General features: G+C 37.6%; 1 protein-coding gene across 1 annotated transcript in view; it reads left to right on the top strand.

The window, feature by feature from the left end:
- The window catches only part of LOC136255205 (uncharacterized), a gene marked incomplete at its 3' end in the record, with an annotated part of 43,073 nt that extends 26,132 nt beyond the window's left edge, over positions 1-16,941 (top strand). Inside the window, 3 exon segments of the mRNA XM_066047928.1 lie at positions 3,913-4,188; positions 15,938-15,985; positions 16,046-16,941. Of these exon segments, the coding sequence (XP_065904000.1) occupies positions 3,913-4,188; positions 15,938-15,985; positions 16,046-16,941 (1,220 nt within the window).
- Between the last annotated feature and the right edge of the window lie 2,340 nt (positions 16,942-19,281).

The raw sequence follows: 19,281 nt of genomic DNA, 5'->3' as shown, positions 1-19,281 counted from the left end.
ATTAACCTACCATCACAGCCATTTCTTGGCTGCCACCTTGGATTTCACATCTATTTTCACCCTGGTCTTTTGGGGGGCGCGCACTCTTTTTTTTGCAGCTTGGCTGTTTTGATTTAGATATAATTAATGGGGTTCCATAGTACTTGTACACTCAGCAGAAAACTAAATTTCTACTGTTTTTGTTGCTTTTGGACCATAATGATATGTGACCCACTGGGCAAAAACCCAACCTGTTTGCATTTTCCTCGAACTTCATCTTATGATTTCTAGAGTGAAAACCAATGGGCTGTTAAAGTTTTAGCCTTATCTGGTAAAAGTGTTTGGAGTTATAACGATAAGACAACAAGAAGTATAAAACAATCGATTATACAATGCCTGTACAGGAAAAAAGTTACAGCTGCTTGTTAATCAATCATGAGTCTCGAGTGCAATGGGCTACAAAAGATTGTGTCATTCCATTACCATGAACTGGGTCACTCATCAAGGTATAGTTTTGGCCTAAATACACCTATGCTATTAAACAAGAAGTTTGACCAAGCTTAGAAATGGCTACAATAAAGTTATGCTTTACAAAATTTTCTGACTGACTGACTGACTGACTGCCTGCCTGCCTGCCTGCCTGCCTGCCTGCCTGCCTGCCTGCCTGCCTGCCTGCCTGCCTGCCTGCCTGCCTGCCTGCCTGCCTGCCTGCCTGCCTGCCTGCCTGCCTGCCTGCCTGCCTGCCTGCCTGCCTGCCTGCCTGCCTGCCTGCCTGCCTGCCTGCCTGCCTGCCTGCCTGCCTGCCTGCCTGCCTGCCTGCCTGCCTGCCTGCCTGCCTGCCTGCCTGCCTGCCTGCCTGCCTGCCTGCCTGCCTGCCTGCCTGCCCTCCTTCCTTCCTGCCCTCCTGACTGACTGACTGACTGACTGACTGACTGACTGACTGACTGACTGACTGACTGACTGACTGACTGACTGACTGACTGACTGACTGACTGACTGACTGACTGACTGACTGACTGACTGACTGACTGACTGACCGACTGATACCTTCAGACAAGCATAACTTGATAACGGCTAAGGCTACAAGCTTGATTTTTAGGCTGTTAGGCGCTGCTTCAGCCTGAGAGGTGCCTATTGGCATACTGCAGTGCATACAATCTATTCTTCATGGACTTACCAGTGTCCTCCTTTGTGTCCCATTCATCTTTGCTGACAGCTAAAAGTGTCGATTTGGTGGTAGCATGTGATGGCTTACCTTTGTAACGGAAATTGTCCGTATTTTTCATAGTGACTGGCTACTTTGATTGCAGAGGTGCTTTTTGAACACCTCATGATTTGTAATGCTATGTAATGGGTAGAACATAGCTGACAATGAAGCGTAATGGATACTTCATTTTTCAGATGATAATTAAGTGCTGAGCCATTTCTTTCTTTTGATGCGGTATGCGTGGGTTCACCAGTCATCATAATTTTATTTTACAAAAAAGTTTTCAAACAAGTACACAAAAAATTTGATAGAGTAGGGACCATAGCACATTGATAAAAAGTACTGAAACAAGCTGGAGTAGTGCACAATATTTAATCACAGTAAAACAATAAGAAGTGTTATATCCCTACTGTGCTTAAGATACCATAGTGAAAATGCACAGTAGGAATATACTGTAGTACTTCTTGTTGTTCTACTGCAATTTAATATCATGCACTACTCCAGGTTGTTTCAGTATTTTTTTTCAATGTGCTATGGTCACCCAGAGTTGAATTTTTTATATAGGCATGCCTGAAATTGATTATGGATTAGCAGCCAATAATTTTGTGATTAGACTTGATCTAGTTAGTCTATTTTGCTTTTTAGCAGTGCTCACTTATGCTCAAAATTATGTTTTTAAAAACAAGACAATTATTATAAGCTTGAAGAGAGTTTTATTTATTTTATTGAAGTATAATTATACATATCAGCATTTGCTGACTGTTGGTTGTATTAGAGTAAGTGACTGCTCCATTAGAGTATCTCAATATTATAATCAGCCAAAAAACAGTTTTAAAAAAATCACAAGTTTTCTTGATTTGAAATGCAATAATAATAACTTGTAGTGCATGTGTTCATATTTTGCATGCACATTAATTAAATATCTTGAAACTGTTCTACTATGCTGGCATAATGTTGATGCTTTTACTAGTCTACAGGTATTATGATCAAATTATGCAGGCATAATTGGCACAAACCCATTTGTAGTTTGTTAATAAGTCCTATTTATGGAGAAATACACAAAAAAATTGGAATTTTCAACTAGAGTAGAGATTTGCTTCTCCATAATGGGCAAATAGGTTATAATAGATGTGTACATATGTATCAATTGTGTAATGCTCCCTAATTTCCACAAGTACACGGACCATAGTACATTGATAAAAGTAATAAGCTGGAGTAGTGCATGATATTAAATCACAGTAAACAATAAGAAGTGTTTTATCCCTACTGTGCATTTCCATTATGGTATCTTGAACACAGTAGGGATATAACACTTCTTATTGTTTTACTGTGATTTAATATCGTGCACTACTCCGGTTTGTTTTAGTACCTTTTATTGATGCACTATGGTCCCTACTCTGGTTGAAAATTCCAATTTTTTCCATGTACTTGTTTGTTAACGTTTTTGTAAATAATTATTATGACTGGTGAACCCATGCATACTGCATCTGAAATGGTGCCATGTACCCTAGCTATGTACATCAGTTATTGTCTGAAAAGTGAAGTATCCATTACGCTTCGTTGTCAGCTATATAGCTTCGTTGTCAGCTATATATGTTCAACCCATTACATAGCATTTCAAATCAAGAACTGTTCGAAAAGCACCTCTGCAAATCCTTGCATACCGAAAGAAATGGTGCCGCACACCCCAGCTACCAATTATCATCTGAAAACTGAAGTATCCATTATGCTTTGTTGTTGGCTATGTATACCCTGTTACACAGCAGTACGAATCAAGAACTGTTCGAAAAGCACCTCTGCAATCAAAATAGCCACTATGAAAAATACAGATGATTTCCATTACAAAGTGAAGCCATCATGTGCTACTGCCAAATCGACACTTTTTGCTGTCAGCAAAGATGAATGGGACACAAAGGAGGACATTGGTAAGTCCATGAAGAATGCATTGTATGTACTGCAGTATGTCAAAAAGCACCTGTCAGGCCAAAGCAACATCGAACAGTGAAAAATCAACTCCGTAGCCTTAGCCGTTATCGAGTTATGCTTGTCTGAAGGCATCAGTGACTTAGTCAGCTAGTCAGTAGAAAATTCCATTAAATAAATATGTTTTAAAAATTTTGTAGCAACTTGTTGAAAGCATTTTGGGTTGATATGAAAGCTTGTTTGAGTTTAGTTTTACCTAACCAATACTGCTTCATAGTCGTCAAGGAAAATTGAAGCTGGTTTTTGAGTGATATTATTTCATGGGCCTTTGTGGTCCATACTATACAGTACTATCATACTGTATAGTAGTACTATCAAACTGTATAGTAGGGACAACAAAGGACCTTGAAATAACATCACACAAAACTAGCCTCAATTTTCTACTATACATTACAACTGTATTGTATGGTGACACAACATTATGCATATATTATAATGTGATCTAATCTGATAAAACAGTCTTATAGCTTCTCCCATTCGCATGAGCTGACAATTCATCACTTGTCTTGTAGCAGCTTGAAACTTGGCCAGCTTGAAATGGTTGTAAAATTAAGTTATGTAAGTGACAAAATTTGAAATAGATACATGTAAGGGAGGGAATTAGAAAGTTATGAGATATCAAACTTGTAATTTGAAAAGACTGACTGGGTCACCTAATTACTATACTGTACTCTGTGTATAAATATTATTATTATTTAACTCCAAATGTTACTATATTTTTACTATACCATGTGTGTATGCAGGCTTGCTGCCAGATTTAGCCGAGTTTAACAGATGCATCAGACCTACGGTTGCAAGTAAATGGCATGATCTTGGAGTGCAGTTGAAACTGGATGTTAATAGATTGAATATCATAAAGGCTAACCATCTAAGAGATGTGGAACAGTGCTGCACAGACATGTATCAATTTTGGCTTCGGTCAGACCTCCAAGCAAGCCAGGAGAAATTAACAATAGCATTGCAAAATATTGGATTTCCAACATTGCTTGAAAGAGTCAAGAATAAAGCCAGTTTGGGAGGTAAGTACAGTAAGACTTTGTTATAATTTTGTTGTAAAAAGTTGTTCAGAATACAGTAACTTTGTTAGACGCAAACGTAAACAGCTAAGCTGTGAAAACAGTGTATCCTCCATAAAAATCAAGAGTGAAAAAAGTGTAATCCAAGATGGTGGCCTAGAAATGGCTGTGATAGTAAGTTATATGGCAATAATAGGAGGACGCAACATAAATTAATTGAGCTGAATTGTCACCCCTGATTCCTCCCAGTCCACCACCACCTAGTCAATAGCGACAAGTGACCAGACATGGGTCCAAGTACATGAGTACTTGTACTTAAGTATACTTAAGTACAGATTTGAAAGTACTTGTACTTAACTCAAATACTTTCTTAATATCTCCAATGTACTTGTACTTATACTCAAGTACTTGTATGTACTTGAGTACTTAAAGTACTTTTAAATACTTGTAAGTACTGCACACATTATACATAGTTTGTACACAATGGGTGTACAATGAGAACAATAAAATTGTATGAAACAACTTCTTTCAATTATTTTAGTGCCTTCCTCAACCTTACTATGTATCATGTAGCCATGATTAATGATGTCATAGCATTCCGGCAAACAAAAGCAATGCTGCTATTTATTTTAAGGGTTTAAGAGAGAGAATGGTTGACAAAAACCTGAAAGTACCATGCCCCTAGGCACACTTACATACTACAATACACTGAATACAGTATATATTTTGCTACAGCAAATGTACTTGTACTTTACTTAAGTACTTCCAGCATGTACTTGTACTTTACTTAAGTACTCTCTTGATTGCTGCTGGAGTACTTGTACTTGTACTTGGAAAATTCAAAAGTACTTGTACTTTACTTAAGTACTTTTAAATGTACTTGGCCCCATGCCTGCAAGTGACTAGATCAAATCTGAATACTACATAACCCTAAATAGCTGTACATATGTGACAATCCATGTACTTCAGCTTGCTTGTGTAGTTGCGTTGGGTGCAAGCAGTATTTTCATACTCTCATTACTGGATATGGCAATTCCCACAATGGTCCCATGTATGATGCTTGTTTATTCCATATCTTGCATTTTATATCTTGCATTTTGGATGTTTTTGGTACATATGTAGTAATAGTATAATAAATTAGTTAAAACTTTTCCAGGACTATGTTTATTGAAGATCCCCAGGTTTTATATTAGTAACTGAGATCTGGTTGTCTAATATTATTATGATAATGAAATTCTACCCTCTAACTATTCACTGATTCGCAAAAATCATGGCTCTAGTGGTGGTGGAGTGATGTTAGCTATCCATAATTCTAAATCATATAAAGTTTTATCTTCTCCTTACTTAGAAGTGCTTTCAGTCAGGCTTTCTGATTATTTATTGCTTAGTATATACCCCCCACATTCTTCTGAAGAGTACCTACTGTAAGTGTGTTAAATTTTGTGGGTAAATTTTTTGCGGTTTGCCAAAAAGACAGGTTTGCAAGTGTATTAAATTTCGTGGGTATAATTTTTGTTGCTTAATCTTGATGAGCCAGTTTATTTTCTCAAGGAGCCGTGGGGAGCGAAATTTGTGCTTTAAGGTCACTACAGCTTAACAGCTTTGGTTACTCCATTTATGGTGCAGCTGGCATACTTATCTGGGACCAAGGGACTAAGCAAACCATTTTGTGGAGTTGACTCACCACAAAAGGATCTTGCTTGCTGGAATCAGAGGAAATGGGTCTTAATACTTGAAAAAGGCCATCAGTATCTATTCATGCGGTGAACAAGTGCACAGGTCGTATGTCGCGCATTACATAGAATTAAATGTGCGTTAATAGTATAATGAAAGTGCATTGGTGGCGACAGTGATTAGGTCTGCTCAAGCTGAGACATGAGTTTCTAAATTGATTTATTTCCATGGATCTGCTTATGTGAATTAATTTTCGTGGATCAGCTGCAAACCACGAAATCTGTGAAACTTTATGCACCACGAAAATTTCTATGCTTACAGTAATCAAAAATTTTAACTATCTACAGTCACTCAATTAACAGTGCTACTAATAACTTACTACTTCTTGATGATTTCAATTAGGACTTCTTGTGTGGCCTCTCTCCTACCTCAGCCAAGTTCTGTGACCATTATTTTGATTTCAATTTTCTCAGCTAATTTGTAAACCAACGAATATTGCTGGAAATACGCTTGACCTTATTTTAACAAACATTCCCAATCACATATTTAATGTAGATATTCATTCTGTACCACATCTGTCTATTCCATGATAACTTTCAATGTGCAAATTCTTAATCACGATGTACATAACAGGGCAACTACATTATCCAACTTTACCAAAGGTAATCATGACAATCTCTGGTACATTTTAAGCATTTCTGACTTTTTCCTTTGCTTTTAGTCATCCACCTTGATTTCTATAGCTTTTTCTACAGCAACTCTAAAATTTCACAAGGCCTAAAACTGCCATTCGAGCTCTACACACCACCCAGAAAAGACATCTTTTAAAACCAGCCTTGAGTAGTTTGAGTAGTACTGAGTGTGAAAACTACTAGTACGATAGTGTAGCTATCCACTGGAGGCGTTAGTTTAATTTTTCCTGATGTGCGATTTGGATCAGTTTTGTAAAATTTGGTCACATATAATGCACTCATTGTGGTCTGCAAAACTGCAACCAGTGCATTATAAGTTATAATGTACTCACTGCAGTCTACAATAGTGCCATGTAACACTTTCACACCTTAGATCAAAGGAACCGCCCGGGCTACATTTTGTATGTAGCCCAGCTAGCCGGGCTACATATGAAATGTAGCCGGGCTTCAACTGGGTGCTGATTATATAGACGTAGATGCCGAAATTGATAGTGGGAATGGATTAGTACTCACAGGATTCACTGCTTGAAGTTTCTTAGTTTACTAGAGTGGTATATCCTCAGTATATGGAACAGTTAATTGTTTGTTATTTTAGTAGTTCTTCAGTAAACCTGCATTCACTGATGTTTTACTAAGAGTTTAAAACTTAGTAAAACAATTATGTAACATATACTTAAAGTTACTGACATTTTACTAGCAGTATAACTACAGTAAAGCAGCTTAACAAATTAGTAAACTAAGAGCCTTCAAGCAGTGATTATTATGCATGAGTTGGATTTGGCCACAAAAACCATGCAGACAGAAAGCATTTTGTTAACCTCGCTACCCTAAGAGTTGAAAAATGTTGGGATAAGGTGAGAACTGGTGCTATAGCTTATTTAACAAGTGTTTCGGCACGTTTTGAAGTAAGTACCATGCCCATTTTACAGAAATAACACAGCCTTACCGATCTATACCTTTAGTAACCTATTTATTAATCCTTAATAAATTCAATAGCGTTGATTATAACAATGAAATGAACTTTTCTGTGATGTCTAGGATTTGTTGGTTCATAATACCCAAATGTATTTATTATGTTTCTATTTTTTTTAGATTCACCAAAAGAACAGTCTACAGCTACAGCAACTATGGTTGGATGCAATTATGATAAACGATTCAATATTATATCATTAGTATATGTTAAAGCATAGCCGCGAGTGCTATATGAAAAATAAAGTACTAGGTGCGTGGCCGAGATGCTAATAAAGCACGAGGCAAAGCCGAGTGCTTTATTAGCATCGAGGCCAAGCGCCGAGTACTTTATTTTTCATATAGCACGAGCAAGGGTATGCTTTAAATGATTTATGGAACTTTCTAGTCGTGTAGCTTCACCATACACTAGGACTCGCAATTAACAAGCGTTGCACGAACTATTAGCAGCCTGAACGCACACAAACTAGTTTAACAAAGTAACTCACGCGTATTTCACCATAGTTTGGCATAGTAGACGTTCATCGCATCTTTTGGCAGGTTTTGCTCGCAACCCACAATCGATTCTATTGTGAGTCACATGGTGAAGTATTTCCGTGATATCTCCAGGACTTGTCCGTTTACATTAACAAACGTAACATCAACATTACCTTCTCCCACCCATCATCGAAGCATTTAGGTATGTCTATAAAAGCAATCCAGTGGTGGAACTCGTATTGGCTGGGGTGATTGATCACTCAGCGTGGTGAGGCTATCAGCCTTCACCGGCTTGGGTGATTAGTCGTACTGGCGCGAGCCCCGTAGGCTATTAGCCTACACTAAGGCACGTGGGCAACTGTGCTTTATTGCCCACAAAGAGTGCTTTATTGCACGGCAAAGAGTGCTTTATTGAACGAATAAAGCACTCTTTGCGGTGCAATAAAGCACTCTTTGTGGTCGATAAAGTAGTTGGCCGGCTGAGAGTGTACTTTATGATATTTAAAGTACACTTTTTCCTTTGATCTCGCCCATGCAAAGTTCTATAAGTATTATTATTTGACAGCAAATTAGCAATTAACTTAAATCACACATTGCAATTGTTTCAACTTAGCTTTTGATAGCTGTATTCAGTCTTCAAATATCTCATCAACAGATAGTCGTGTGAGAACTTCCTCAGAAATGGCCTTTAAACTTGGCTGACCACTCGAAAGGTTAACAGAACATCCTGAAAAGTTGCATCCACTAAAAACAATTGCTGGTGAGGGTTTCAATGATCGTGGAGATTGCTGCACAACTTTTGCCTTGCTAAGATCAATGGTATTAGAGGTGGTATCGCCCCCTGTAGATTTACTGCTTGATAATACATTAGACACATCCAAAAGCTGCATTTTTGAAGTACGCTCATACTTTCTCAAAGCATCAAGTGACCCATGCCCTGTCCTCTGCTAGATTAACTTTTCAGACACATCTGCCTGGTACATAGTGGTTGTTCCACATGGTCGCAGACTGTGGTTTGTATACCTAATCAACCCAGTTTCTTTACACATGTCTTTATTCATATCTCCCAATTTATTTCTACAAATTGGTGCAAGTGTAAACCACAGAGCATTGGGATTACTTGGAGGCTCAAGCAGTGGTTTAAGGTAAAACTCATCATTACTTTCTGCATCCTCTGGCAAGATGCTGAAATACTTGTTGAGTATTTTAACGTGGCACCTTGGTGAATCAGTCTTGTACTGTCTTACCACCTTGTTATCTAAATTTAATGAAGCAAATCCTCCTTAATTATTTTTGACCTGAATTCTTGATAGACATAGCTGCTGAGGGTCTTTCTATTACAATAGTTGCTTCCCTTTTAAACTGAGAAATCCTCAAGCTGCGATGTTCTTCTCGTCCACGCAAGCAAAAGTTCTTTCCATTATAAAAGAAGACAACTTTTAACAAACCTATTGGTGTATCAAGACCAATAACACCGCTTTCCCAAAGCTTATCCTCTTCATGATTTGACAATACAGGTGTAGATTTAGTTTCTGTCCCAATTCCTTTTGCGTGCAGTCTCTTGAAAACCAAATCACACACATTTTTTAGTTCCCTAAATGCTATATCCTGAAAAAATTAATCTCCTTTGTTGGTCTTAACTTTCTAATTCGCATCTGAAGTCCAGCTAAAAGAAAGGATAGGCTCCGTGGAGTGTACTCTGTTCCATCAGATTTCCGTGTCTTGGTAATGTATTTACACAACTATTCACAAAGAATCTTATCTTCTGCAGTCCTAAGGACATCCTTGGGGCATTGATCATCAGGACACTTATTGTTTTGAGCTATTCGCCATAATTCAAAATTTCGGCATACTAATTCTGTGTTCTTTTCAGTGTTAGCAGGGGTCTCACCCTCCTTGAACTTGGCAAGATCATCGATCATAACATCAAAGACGAATCTATCTTCCCTTTCATTGTTTTCATTTCCTTTCTTAGAAAGACCATTGTCCTGTTTATCGCGTGGTTGCTTCAGGGACAAACTTTTCTTTGGCCGTTCCATGTTACTACAGCAGGGACACCAATTGTCCAAACCCAAACAAAATCATTTGTAATGATCAGAGCTGTAACCAGAAGTAGGTCCTTTTCTTATCAAAGACTTGCTGACAACGTCTTTTCCGCTCATTATAACGACTCCTCATAAATTACACGTGGCTTTCCGTATATCTATATATTGTAACATTGACGTTTTTGCTCATCCGTAAATTTTACATGGCTTACCGTAAATCCATGAATCATCACACTGACATTTACTATTACAGCACCACAATCGATAGTTAGAAGCTATACACTATAAACATGCTTGTGCTAAAAATCCTCAGTTTTGATTACAGGCTAACAGCCTAACAAGTGTTACATATTAGTTGTAACATGGGCATTCGGACTTTGCCTGATATGTATGCCCTTTGCCCTCGGGCCTGCGGTCCTACATATATACGAGTTATGGCATTGGCGGTGCTTTTGAACTGCCCACGCAGAGTGGTACATTATATATTATACAAGTGTACAAAAAAATTGGAATTTTCAACTAGAGTAGGGACCATAGCACATCTATAAAAAGTAATGAAACAAGTTGGAGTAGTTCATGATATTAAATCACAGTAAAACAATAAGAAGTGTTATATCCCTACTGTGTTCAAGATACCATAATGGAAATACACAGTAGGGATATAACACTTATTGTTTTACAGTGATTTAATATCATGGACTACTCCAATTTGTTTCAGTACTTTTTATCAATGTGCTATGGTCACTACTCTAATTGAAAATTCCAAATTTTTTCATGTACTTGTTTGTTAACTTTTTTGTAAATAATTTTATTACCGTGACTGGTGAACCCACGCATACCACATATCAAATGGCACCGCGCGCCCCAGCTGTATCAATTATCGTCTGAAAAGTGAAGTATCCATTACGCTTCGATGTCAGCTATGTTCAACCCGTTACGCAGCATTTCCAATCATGAGCGCATCAGCTGGTATCCCAACTGGTCATCAGCTGGTTGGCACTGCATGACGCCTGGATCGCGTATCCTGCACACAAAATACACAAACATTTACACATACTTGTAATGTTGTTGTTTACCAGTGAAGTGGTGTCTGGCCTCTCCATGGATGTTTACTAATCTTCTCCTTCGAGCAATCTGTAATTAAACGAGGGTGTGGTGCCGGGCGTTATATAGAATTGCACGTACGGTAAAGTCATCAGCACGGACAGGCGTACTTATTATACGGTTGCGCCTTCATTCACAGGCGAATTTATCCTCGCTTAGTTCATGTCTCTAGGCCTCGTAGTTTTCTCAAACATTATTTATTTATTTATTTATTCATTATTAATGACGTAATTTTAACCGCATTTCGTATTATTCTTAGTACTTGGTTGTATAATTATTCATAATATTATTATTCTTTCACAGGCATAGCGAAGTTTACAAGGAGAATCCTGGGATAAAAAGTAGCAAGGCTTGCTGAATGGATCATTGTGCGTGTCCATGACCTATTTTTGATTTCGTTTTTGGATGGAAACAGCCCAAACCGGGCCATTTCTTCTTTCCAAAATGCCATTAAGCTCGAGAAGTCATACAAGATCACGCTCAGAGTTTAGTTTTTGGTGTGTGCTACTTGTGGCTAATAGAATCCGTCTTTATTAAACTCAGTATAGGCCAGGAATCTTAATCTGGGCTGATGACTTTGTTGCCAGGTGGTTTTTTCGCTCCGTGATTATTGTACGTGGGCGGGTTATCCAGATTAAATACTCTAATAGAGCAGTCATGTAAATACTCTAATAATGCAGTCAAGTGTGTAACAACAATCCTTGCACTGAATTTGACAGCTATTAAAGGCACCAGTAATGTAAATTGTAGCTCATATTAGGAGACTCTCAGTCTGTATGCACATTGCAATTTGATCAGTTTCATGTGTGTACTGAAATGTTGACAGTGTTACTATGCAGAATGCAAAATTACACTATTCACAACAGTCTTTATTATCAATAAAGGAAATCTCATAATCCATTATTGGATTAATTAAAAAGTACACAAACTAGATGAATTAAAAATTGGAAATTTTAAAATGGGAATAGGGATCGCTGAAAAAAGCCACAAAACAAGAAGGGATCGCTGGGGTGGTAATGTACACCACAAATCCCTATTTTGACTCTGTCATAAATTTTTAGTTACATGCTCTGTCATTTTGAAATGAGTAGGGATTTTTGGTTTACATTACCACCCCAGCGATCCCTTCTTGTTTTGTGGCTTTTTTCAGCGATCCCTATTCCCATTTTAAAATTTCCAATTTTTAATTCATCTAGTATTATTATTCATATTATTATTATTATTATTATTATTTGTTTCACTCGTGTATAGCCCAAGGCTTCCATTTTTCGTGATAAAAACTACACAGCCTTACTCACTGAGTCCTTCCGCGTGTCCATGACCCATTAAGTAACCCATACTCCACAGATCGCTAACCGGCCTCCACCTCGATAAATTTCTAAGTTCTTCGCCATTGCCTGCTATTCCGTATACGGAAGAAGCCACAGAAGAACACAATTACGGGATCTTGTGTGCTCAGGGATGCGTATTGTTCGACTATAGTATTTATAACGTTAATAGATGGCAGATTGAAGTTGTGTAGTACTCTTTTACCTTACAAGATCGCCATAATAGGGTCTCTAGTAAGCTTCCCGTGTTCGCTACAAGAAGCCGTTCAAGCACGCATGCAAGGCATCGGTTTATTCTCTTCCTAGCCATCACAGTGAGTGCTTTGTTTGTCCATTATAGGGGGAAGAATGGTAGCGCTGATATTATGGCTGCTTTTCACACAGAGAAAAGGATGGGTGGGGTGTTTATTACAACCCTACCATTTAAAAATATTTTGTGGTCTAACCACATACCATCAACAACCCTCCCATATGGTATCCATGTCATAAACAACTTAAGGGTGTGAAGCCTGACAGTCTTATATGGGAGGATTGTGTGCTACTGTGCTTATGTCACTGTAACTAGCTACTGTGTACTTACTCTAGCACATTCTCTGATCAGCTAGTGACATTGACAGTTGTAAGCATTTATGAACACATGCTAACCAGACTTAAATTTGCTGACTATACCTATGGTGTTCCACTTTATGAGACACTGCTGCTAGCAGGCTACACCTAGGCTTTCCAGGGCTAGAGCCCAATCTACGTCCTGGCAGTTGGAACTCAATATGCCAGTTTAAAGTAGTCTTGCATGGGTATGACTGCCAAATCCCTGGTAATCATGTAAGACTAGCTACGCCACTGGCCACTAGTATAGTGACATTGTGATTTGTACATGCAGACACCGGCATAGGAAGACTTCAGCCAAGCCTAGCCCTCTCCTCCGATTAACACCAACTCACACGGTTGCTGCTGCATGCAGCCTTGCATGTTCATACGTGCAACTCGTACATTTGTACAAAGGTGTTGTAAGCATCATCACTACAATAATAGCACTACAGCTACAATGTATAGTTATCTCTTCACTACCTATTCTGCTAGACAACTCTACACCTATAATGCACATACTTGATGTATGCATCATTCTTCTCTTTTTTAAAAAAATGGGCTCTACAGGAATTATAACACTAACAGTTACCATTCTTATAACTTGTATCATAGAGTTTCATTCTTTTCCTTCTGTTAGAATAAACACCTAAGACATCTTGTTCTTCTTCAAGTCTCCTGTGCCGTCATCAACACTGTCTCCTGTATGATAGGTGCACAATCAGTAATTCTTCTGACAGGTAGCTAGCTTGTATAGCAGTGTGTTTTCAGCATTGGCACAAAGTGTGACAATGGTGGCTGAAACACTGGGTAGACTAGGAATTAATATATCCTGCCTTATTATTTTGTGCATGTACAAATCAGAATGAAAATACAGTCTTTATCATAGATTACAAATTAATATTACTTTAAGATATCTAGTTAATGAGTTAACCTTTTAAACTGAGAAATCTCTGTTAGCTTAGGCTACACTATAATGTGCCAATTAACTTATAATCCATAAGTGGATTTGGAAAAAAGTACACAAACTAGACATATTAAAAATTTAAAATAATAAATAGGGATCGCTAAAAAAAAGCCACGAAACAAGAAGGGATCACTGGGGTGGTAATGTAAACCACAAATCTCTATTTTGACTATCTATAAATGCTCCATTTGAGTATAAAGAGTCAAAATAGGGATTTGTGGTTTACATTACCACCCCAGCGATCCCTTCTTGTTTCGTGGCTTTTCTTAACAATCCCTATTTCTTATTTTAAATTTTTAATATGTCTAGTATTAATGGTGGTTGTCTTTATGATCAAATAAAATCTTAACTAACAAACATCCAAACAAATCAAATATTTGTTACAGCCCTAAATCTCATGCATTATAGAGTGGCTATGCTCTTCTCAACATTATTACAAGTTTTATAACCTCTTAAGTCCAACTACATGCACTTAATTTACTGAATACAGTAATTATGCTTATAGGCGCTTACTTCTGTGTTTAAACATTAAATTCACTAAGAATCCAGTATTAAGCAAGTTAATTAGGTTGACATACTCTTTTTCAAACACGCTAAATGTATTTTATAAGTGATCATGAAGCACCTGGTTTCCAAATTCATGTGGGAAAATCATTATAATTATAGGATCCAGCTCAACTTGTACATACCATAGTTACTAGTAATATACATAAATTATCATGCCACAAGCTGTGTTAGCTGCATATGAGAATATGGATAACAGCATAAATTATTAACTACAAGTACACAGGAATTTTTAACTAGAGTAGGGACTATAGCACATCGATAAAACGTAGTGAAACAAGCTGGAGTAGTGCACGATATTAAATCACAGTAAAACAATAAGAAGTGTTATATCCCTACTGTGCATTTCCATTATGGTATCTTGAGCACAGTAGGGATATCAAACTTCTTAATGTTTTACTGTGATTTAATATCGTGCACTACTCCAGCTTGTTTCAGTACTTTTTATCGATGTGCTATGGTCCCTACTCTAGCTGAAAATTCCAAATTTTTCTGTGTACGTGTTTGTGAATGATTTTATTATTATGACTGGTGAGCCTACACATACTGCATCTGAATTGGTGCCGCATGCCCCAGCTAGCTATATCAATTATCATCTGAAAAGTGAAGTATCCATTACACTTCGTTGTCGGCTGTGTTCAACCCGTTGTGTGTTCAACCCATTACACAGCAGTACGAATCAAGAACTGTTCGAAAAGCACCTCTGCAATCAAAACAGCCACTATGAAAAATACAGACGATTTCCATTATGAAGGGAAGCCATCACGTACTATCACCAAATTGACACTTTTCACTGTCAGCAAAGATAAATGGGACACAAAGGAAGACACTGGTAAGTCCATGAAGAATGCATTATACGTACTGCGGTATGCCAAAAGGCACCACTTAGGCTAAAGCAACGTCAAACAGTGAAAAAATCAAGCCCGTTAGCCTTAGCCATTATCGAGTTACACTTGTCAGTCAGGTGGTCAGGCAGTCAGTCAGTAGAAAATTCTGTTAAATATATTATTTTTAAAATTCCATAGCAACTTATTGAAAGCGTTTCAGGTCAATCTGAAACCTTGTTTGGGCTTAGTTTTACCTAACAAATACTGTCTCATCATAGTCAGGGAAAATTGAGGCTGTTTTTTGGGTGATGTTATTTCGTGGGTCATGCCTACTCTTTTGTGGTCCCTACTGTACAGTAACTATCGTACTGTATGATAGTAATCAAAAAACTTGTAATATAATTATACTATTGTTATTCTCTACCTAGTATGATAACATATACAGTAGGTAGTATAAATTTGAGAAATGTACTATTTAGGCTTAAAATGATAATAGTATAATTTTATTATCCTCGTATAGTGACGACCTTGAGACTTGATACAATTAAACATGGAGAAACTGATCAAGGTAGAGTGGATGCATAATGGTGTCTTGCATAATACTATACATTGTTATTTCTATATACAGGGTACATAGTTGAAGCTAATGCAGTGTCCATACTATCTAAGAATGTAAGTAAACTTAGCATGAATATGCAATTTGCATTTGATGAAGAAACGTGGCCACCAAATCCACCAAAAGAATTTATGCCTCTCCTGTTGATTCACCATCAAGATCAGCACACTGTTGAACAGGCAACAGCACTGGAATTGCCCAAAGCAGTCCAATTGGGTGATGTTTATCCCAAGTATTACCAATATAATGACAGCAGCAAATTGTTGAAAGCCACACCTCACTACAGCACGACTAAAAAACTAGTAGATGTCTTGTATCCTTTACAAGAGAGTGACAAGGCACAATTTATTTTAATTGAGGGTTTACCTGGGATTGGAAAGTCTGTGTTACTACAAGAAATTGCTTGTGGTTGGGGAAAAGGACAATTGTTGCAAAAGTTTAAACTAGTTCTCCTTGTACAATTGCGGAATCCTGCTGTGCAACAAGTGTCATCCATCAAGGATATTCTTGAGTTATTCTGCAAAGGATATGAGAGAGCAAAAGAAATTGTCACTGCATGTAGTGACTACCTATTTAAAAATGGAGGTAAAGATGTTGTTTTCCTTTTTGATGGGTTTGATGAATTTCCGGATGATCTGCAGAAAAATAGTTTAATTGTTGACATTCTGAATCGTGAAGTTCTACCTTGTTGTGGCTTAGTAGTTTCATCTCGGCCACATGCATCAGGGAGGCTCCGAAAGAAAGCAACTATCATAGTTGACATATTGGGTTTTAGTGAAGAAGAACGAAACCTATACATAAAACAGGCATTAAAAGAAACACCACTTGAAGCCAAAAAACTGACTGAATATCTTGCAAGCAATGCAACTATTGATGGCTTGTGTTCAATTCCGTTTAACATGGTGGTATTAATTCATTTGTACAAACAGGGAATTCCCTTTCCCAACAATTCTACAGAACTGTACAGTTATTTTATATGTCTGACTTTTTGTCGACATCTTGCCAAGTCTGGTCTTTCACTTGAAGAAAGCAACATAACTGATCTAAGTAACTTTCAGGAACCTTACAATACAATAATCAAACAGCTATCAAAGTTATCCTTTGAGGCCCTTAATAATCACAAGCTAATTTTTACCTTTGATGAGGTTAAGGCAACTTGTCCAGCTATCACAAGTACTGCAGGAGCCATCAATGGGTTTGGTCTCCTACAGGCAGTGCAGCATTTTGCCCTTACTAAAAGAGTAATGACATTTAACTTTGTTCACTTTTCCATTCAGGAATTTTTGGCAGCATATCATGTCACTCAGGTTCCACCATGTGAAGAGCTAAAGATACTTAAAACAAAATTCTGGAGTGATATTCATTCCAACATGTTTGCAATGTACATCTCACTAACTAAGGCAAGTCAATTGGCTTTTAAAGAATTTCTTTCTGGTGGAAGTAGCATTGTTACTATTTCAAAAATATTCCTGAAAGAACAAATAAAATGTCTTCGCCTTTTCCGATATTTTTATGAGGCCGGTGAAGAAGGAATTTGTAACACTATACAGGAAGCAGAAGTTTTTGATAATAAAACCATTACTCTTGCAAGTGGATTCAATAGGCTGCCCCCTTATGATCTGGAGTGTATCACAATGTTTCTTACTCAATCGCAACACAAGGAGTGGGAGAAATTAAATTTGCCTTATTGTCTTATTCAAGATTATGGACTTCATGTGTTACACCGTGGCCTGGTTGGCAGTGATATCACTATTAAAGAATTGAACTTGCGATTTAATGGCCTCACAAGATTATCCTCCTCCTTGATCAGTGATCTCACCATACATTGTAGAGTAGAAGTGTTGGCAATTAGCCATAATTATACTGTTGGAGAAGATTGTGCTCTCTATGAAATGTTGACCCATCCCTCTTCTAGATTAATTAAACTGCACATGTTTGATACCAGCTTGTCAACCAGTAATGCCATTTTCCTTTTAACTGCAATCATGAGAGTAAACCAAATGCAGCTGCTCCACATTGATTTCAACAGAATCACTGATGATGCTTGTGATGTAATAACTGCTGGAATAAAAGAGAACACTTCTCTAGTTGAGTTGTGGATGTGGGGCAACAATATCAGTGGTGAAGCTGCAGTGCGTCTTATGCAAGCCCTCTGCTTTAATAATACATTGGAAAATTTATGGCTACCTTATTACCCTCAAAACATTGCAGATAAAATCATGTCTCTACAAAAAGGAATTGAAAGGGACAGACTTTGTAGAGGTTGTCAAAGGAAAATAGAAGTTATAATCTATAATTGTTGATGTCATGATAAACGTCATTTGATGTATAAATTGTATGTGTGTGTGCGTGCATGCGCACATGTGTACTTGTGTGTGTGTACGTGTGTGTGTGACATCATACAGTACAGTAATAGGGATCATAGATGTTTGCACATACTTGCAGTAAAATTGATCAGAAACCAACCTCACAATACCTTCATGGTAACTTGGCAGTATTGCTGAGGTATTATATAACCAAGCCCAAAGTGTCTTCAGGGCAATCCAAAACATTTCTGATAAATTGGTACAATTTTTTTTTTAAATCACCTCTTGTTCAGAGGGATTTTCTACTCCCTGACTGACTAATGGCATAACTTGATGATGCTATGGGTTTGATTTATTCACTGCTAGATGTCTGACAGATGCCTTTGCACACATCATTTGGCCTCCTTTGTGTCCCGTAGTGTTTCCACTGACAGCACAATGTGTAAATTTGTGGTATATAGCACAATATGGCTTCCTGTGGCTAATTACCATGCAAGGGGCTGGATATCACACCATAGCCACTATACTATGATCTGCAACTGCAGTCAAAGTGAAAGATCAATGGGATAAGCTAATTTTACACAGACATTTTTCCAGCACGATCAAAGTAGTGCATGAAAAATATAGCAAAAATAAATGGAGCCAGGTCAAAGGCAATATCTATGTCAATGATCAAGACTGCAAAACCTAAATCCAAAATCATTTTGACCTTGGTCGCAAAGCATAGCACAGTGCCACAGAATTGTCTTAGTGACAATTGATTTCTTGTACTGTTTTTTATATTGCTGTGTAAGGGCTGAACATACATAGCTGAAAACAAAACACGTGTACAATGGCTACGTACTTAAGTTCAATAAATTGAATTTATGGTATGTCTTGTACTATTCTTTGTTTTGATGTGGTATTTACCAGTCATAAGTATGGTACAAAGATTTACAAGTA

The sequence above is a fragment of the Dysidea avara genome, chromosome 5, assembly GCF_963678975.1.
Source record: "Dysidea avara chromosome 5, odDysAvar1.4, whole genome shotgun sequence".
Classification (NCBI taxonomy): Eukaryota; Metazoa; Porifera; class Demospongiae; order Dictyoceratida; family Dysideidae; genus Dysidea; species Dysidea avara.
Note: the sequence above shows the minus strand (reverse complement) of the source record. Positions and strands in the feature narration are given on the sequence as shown.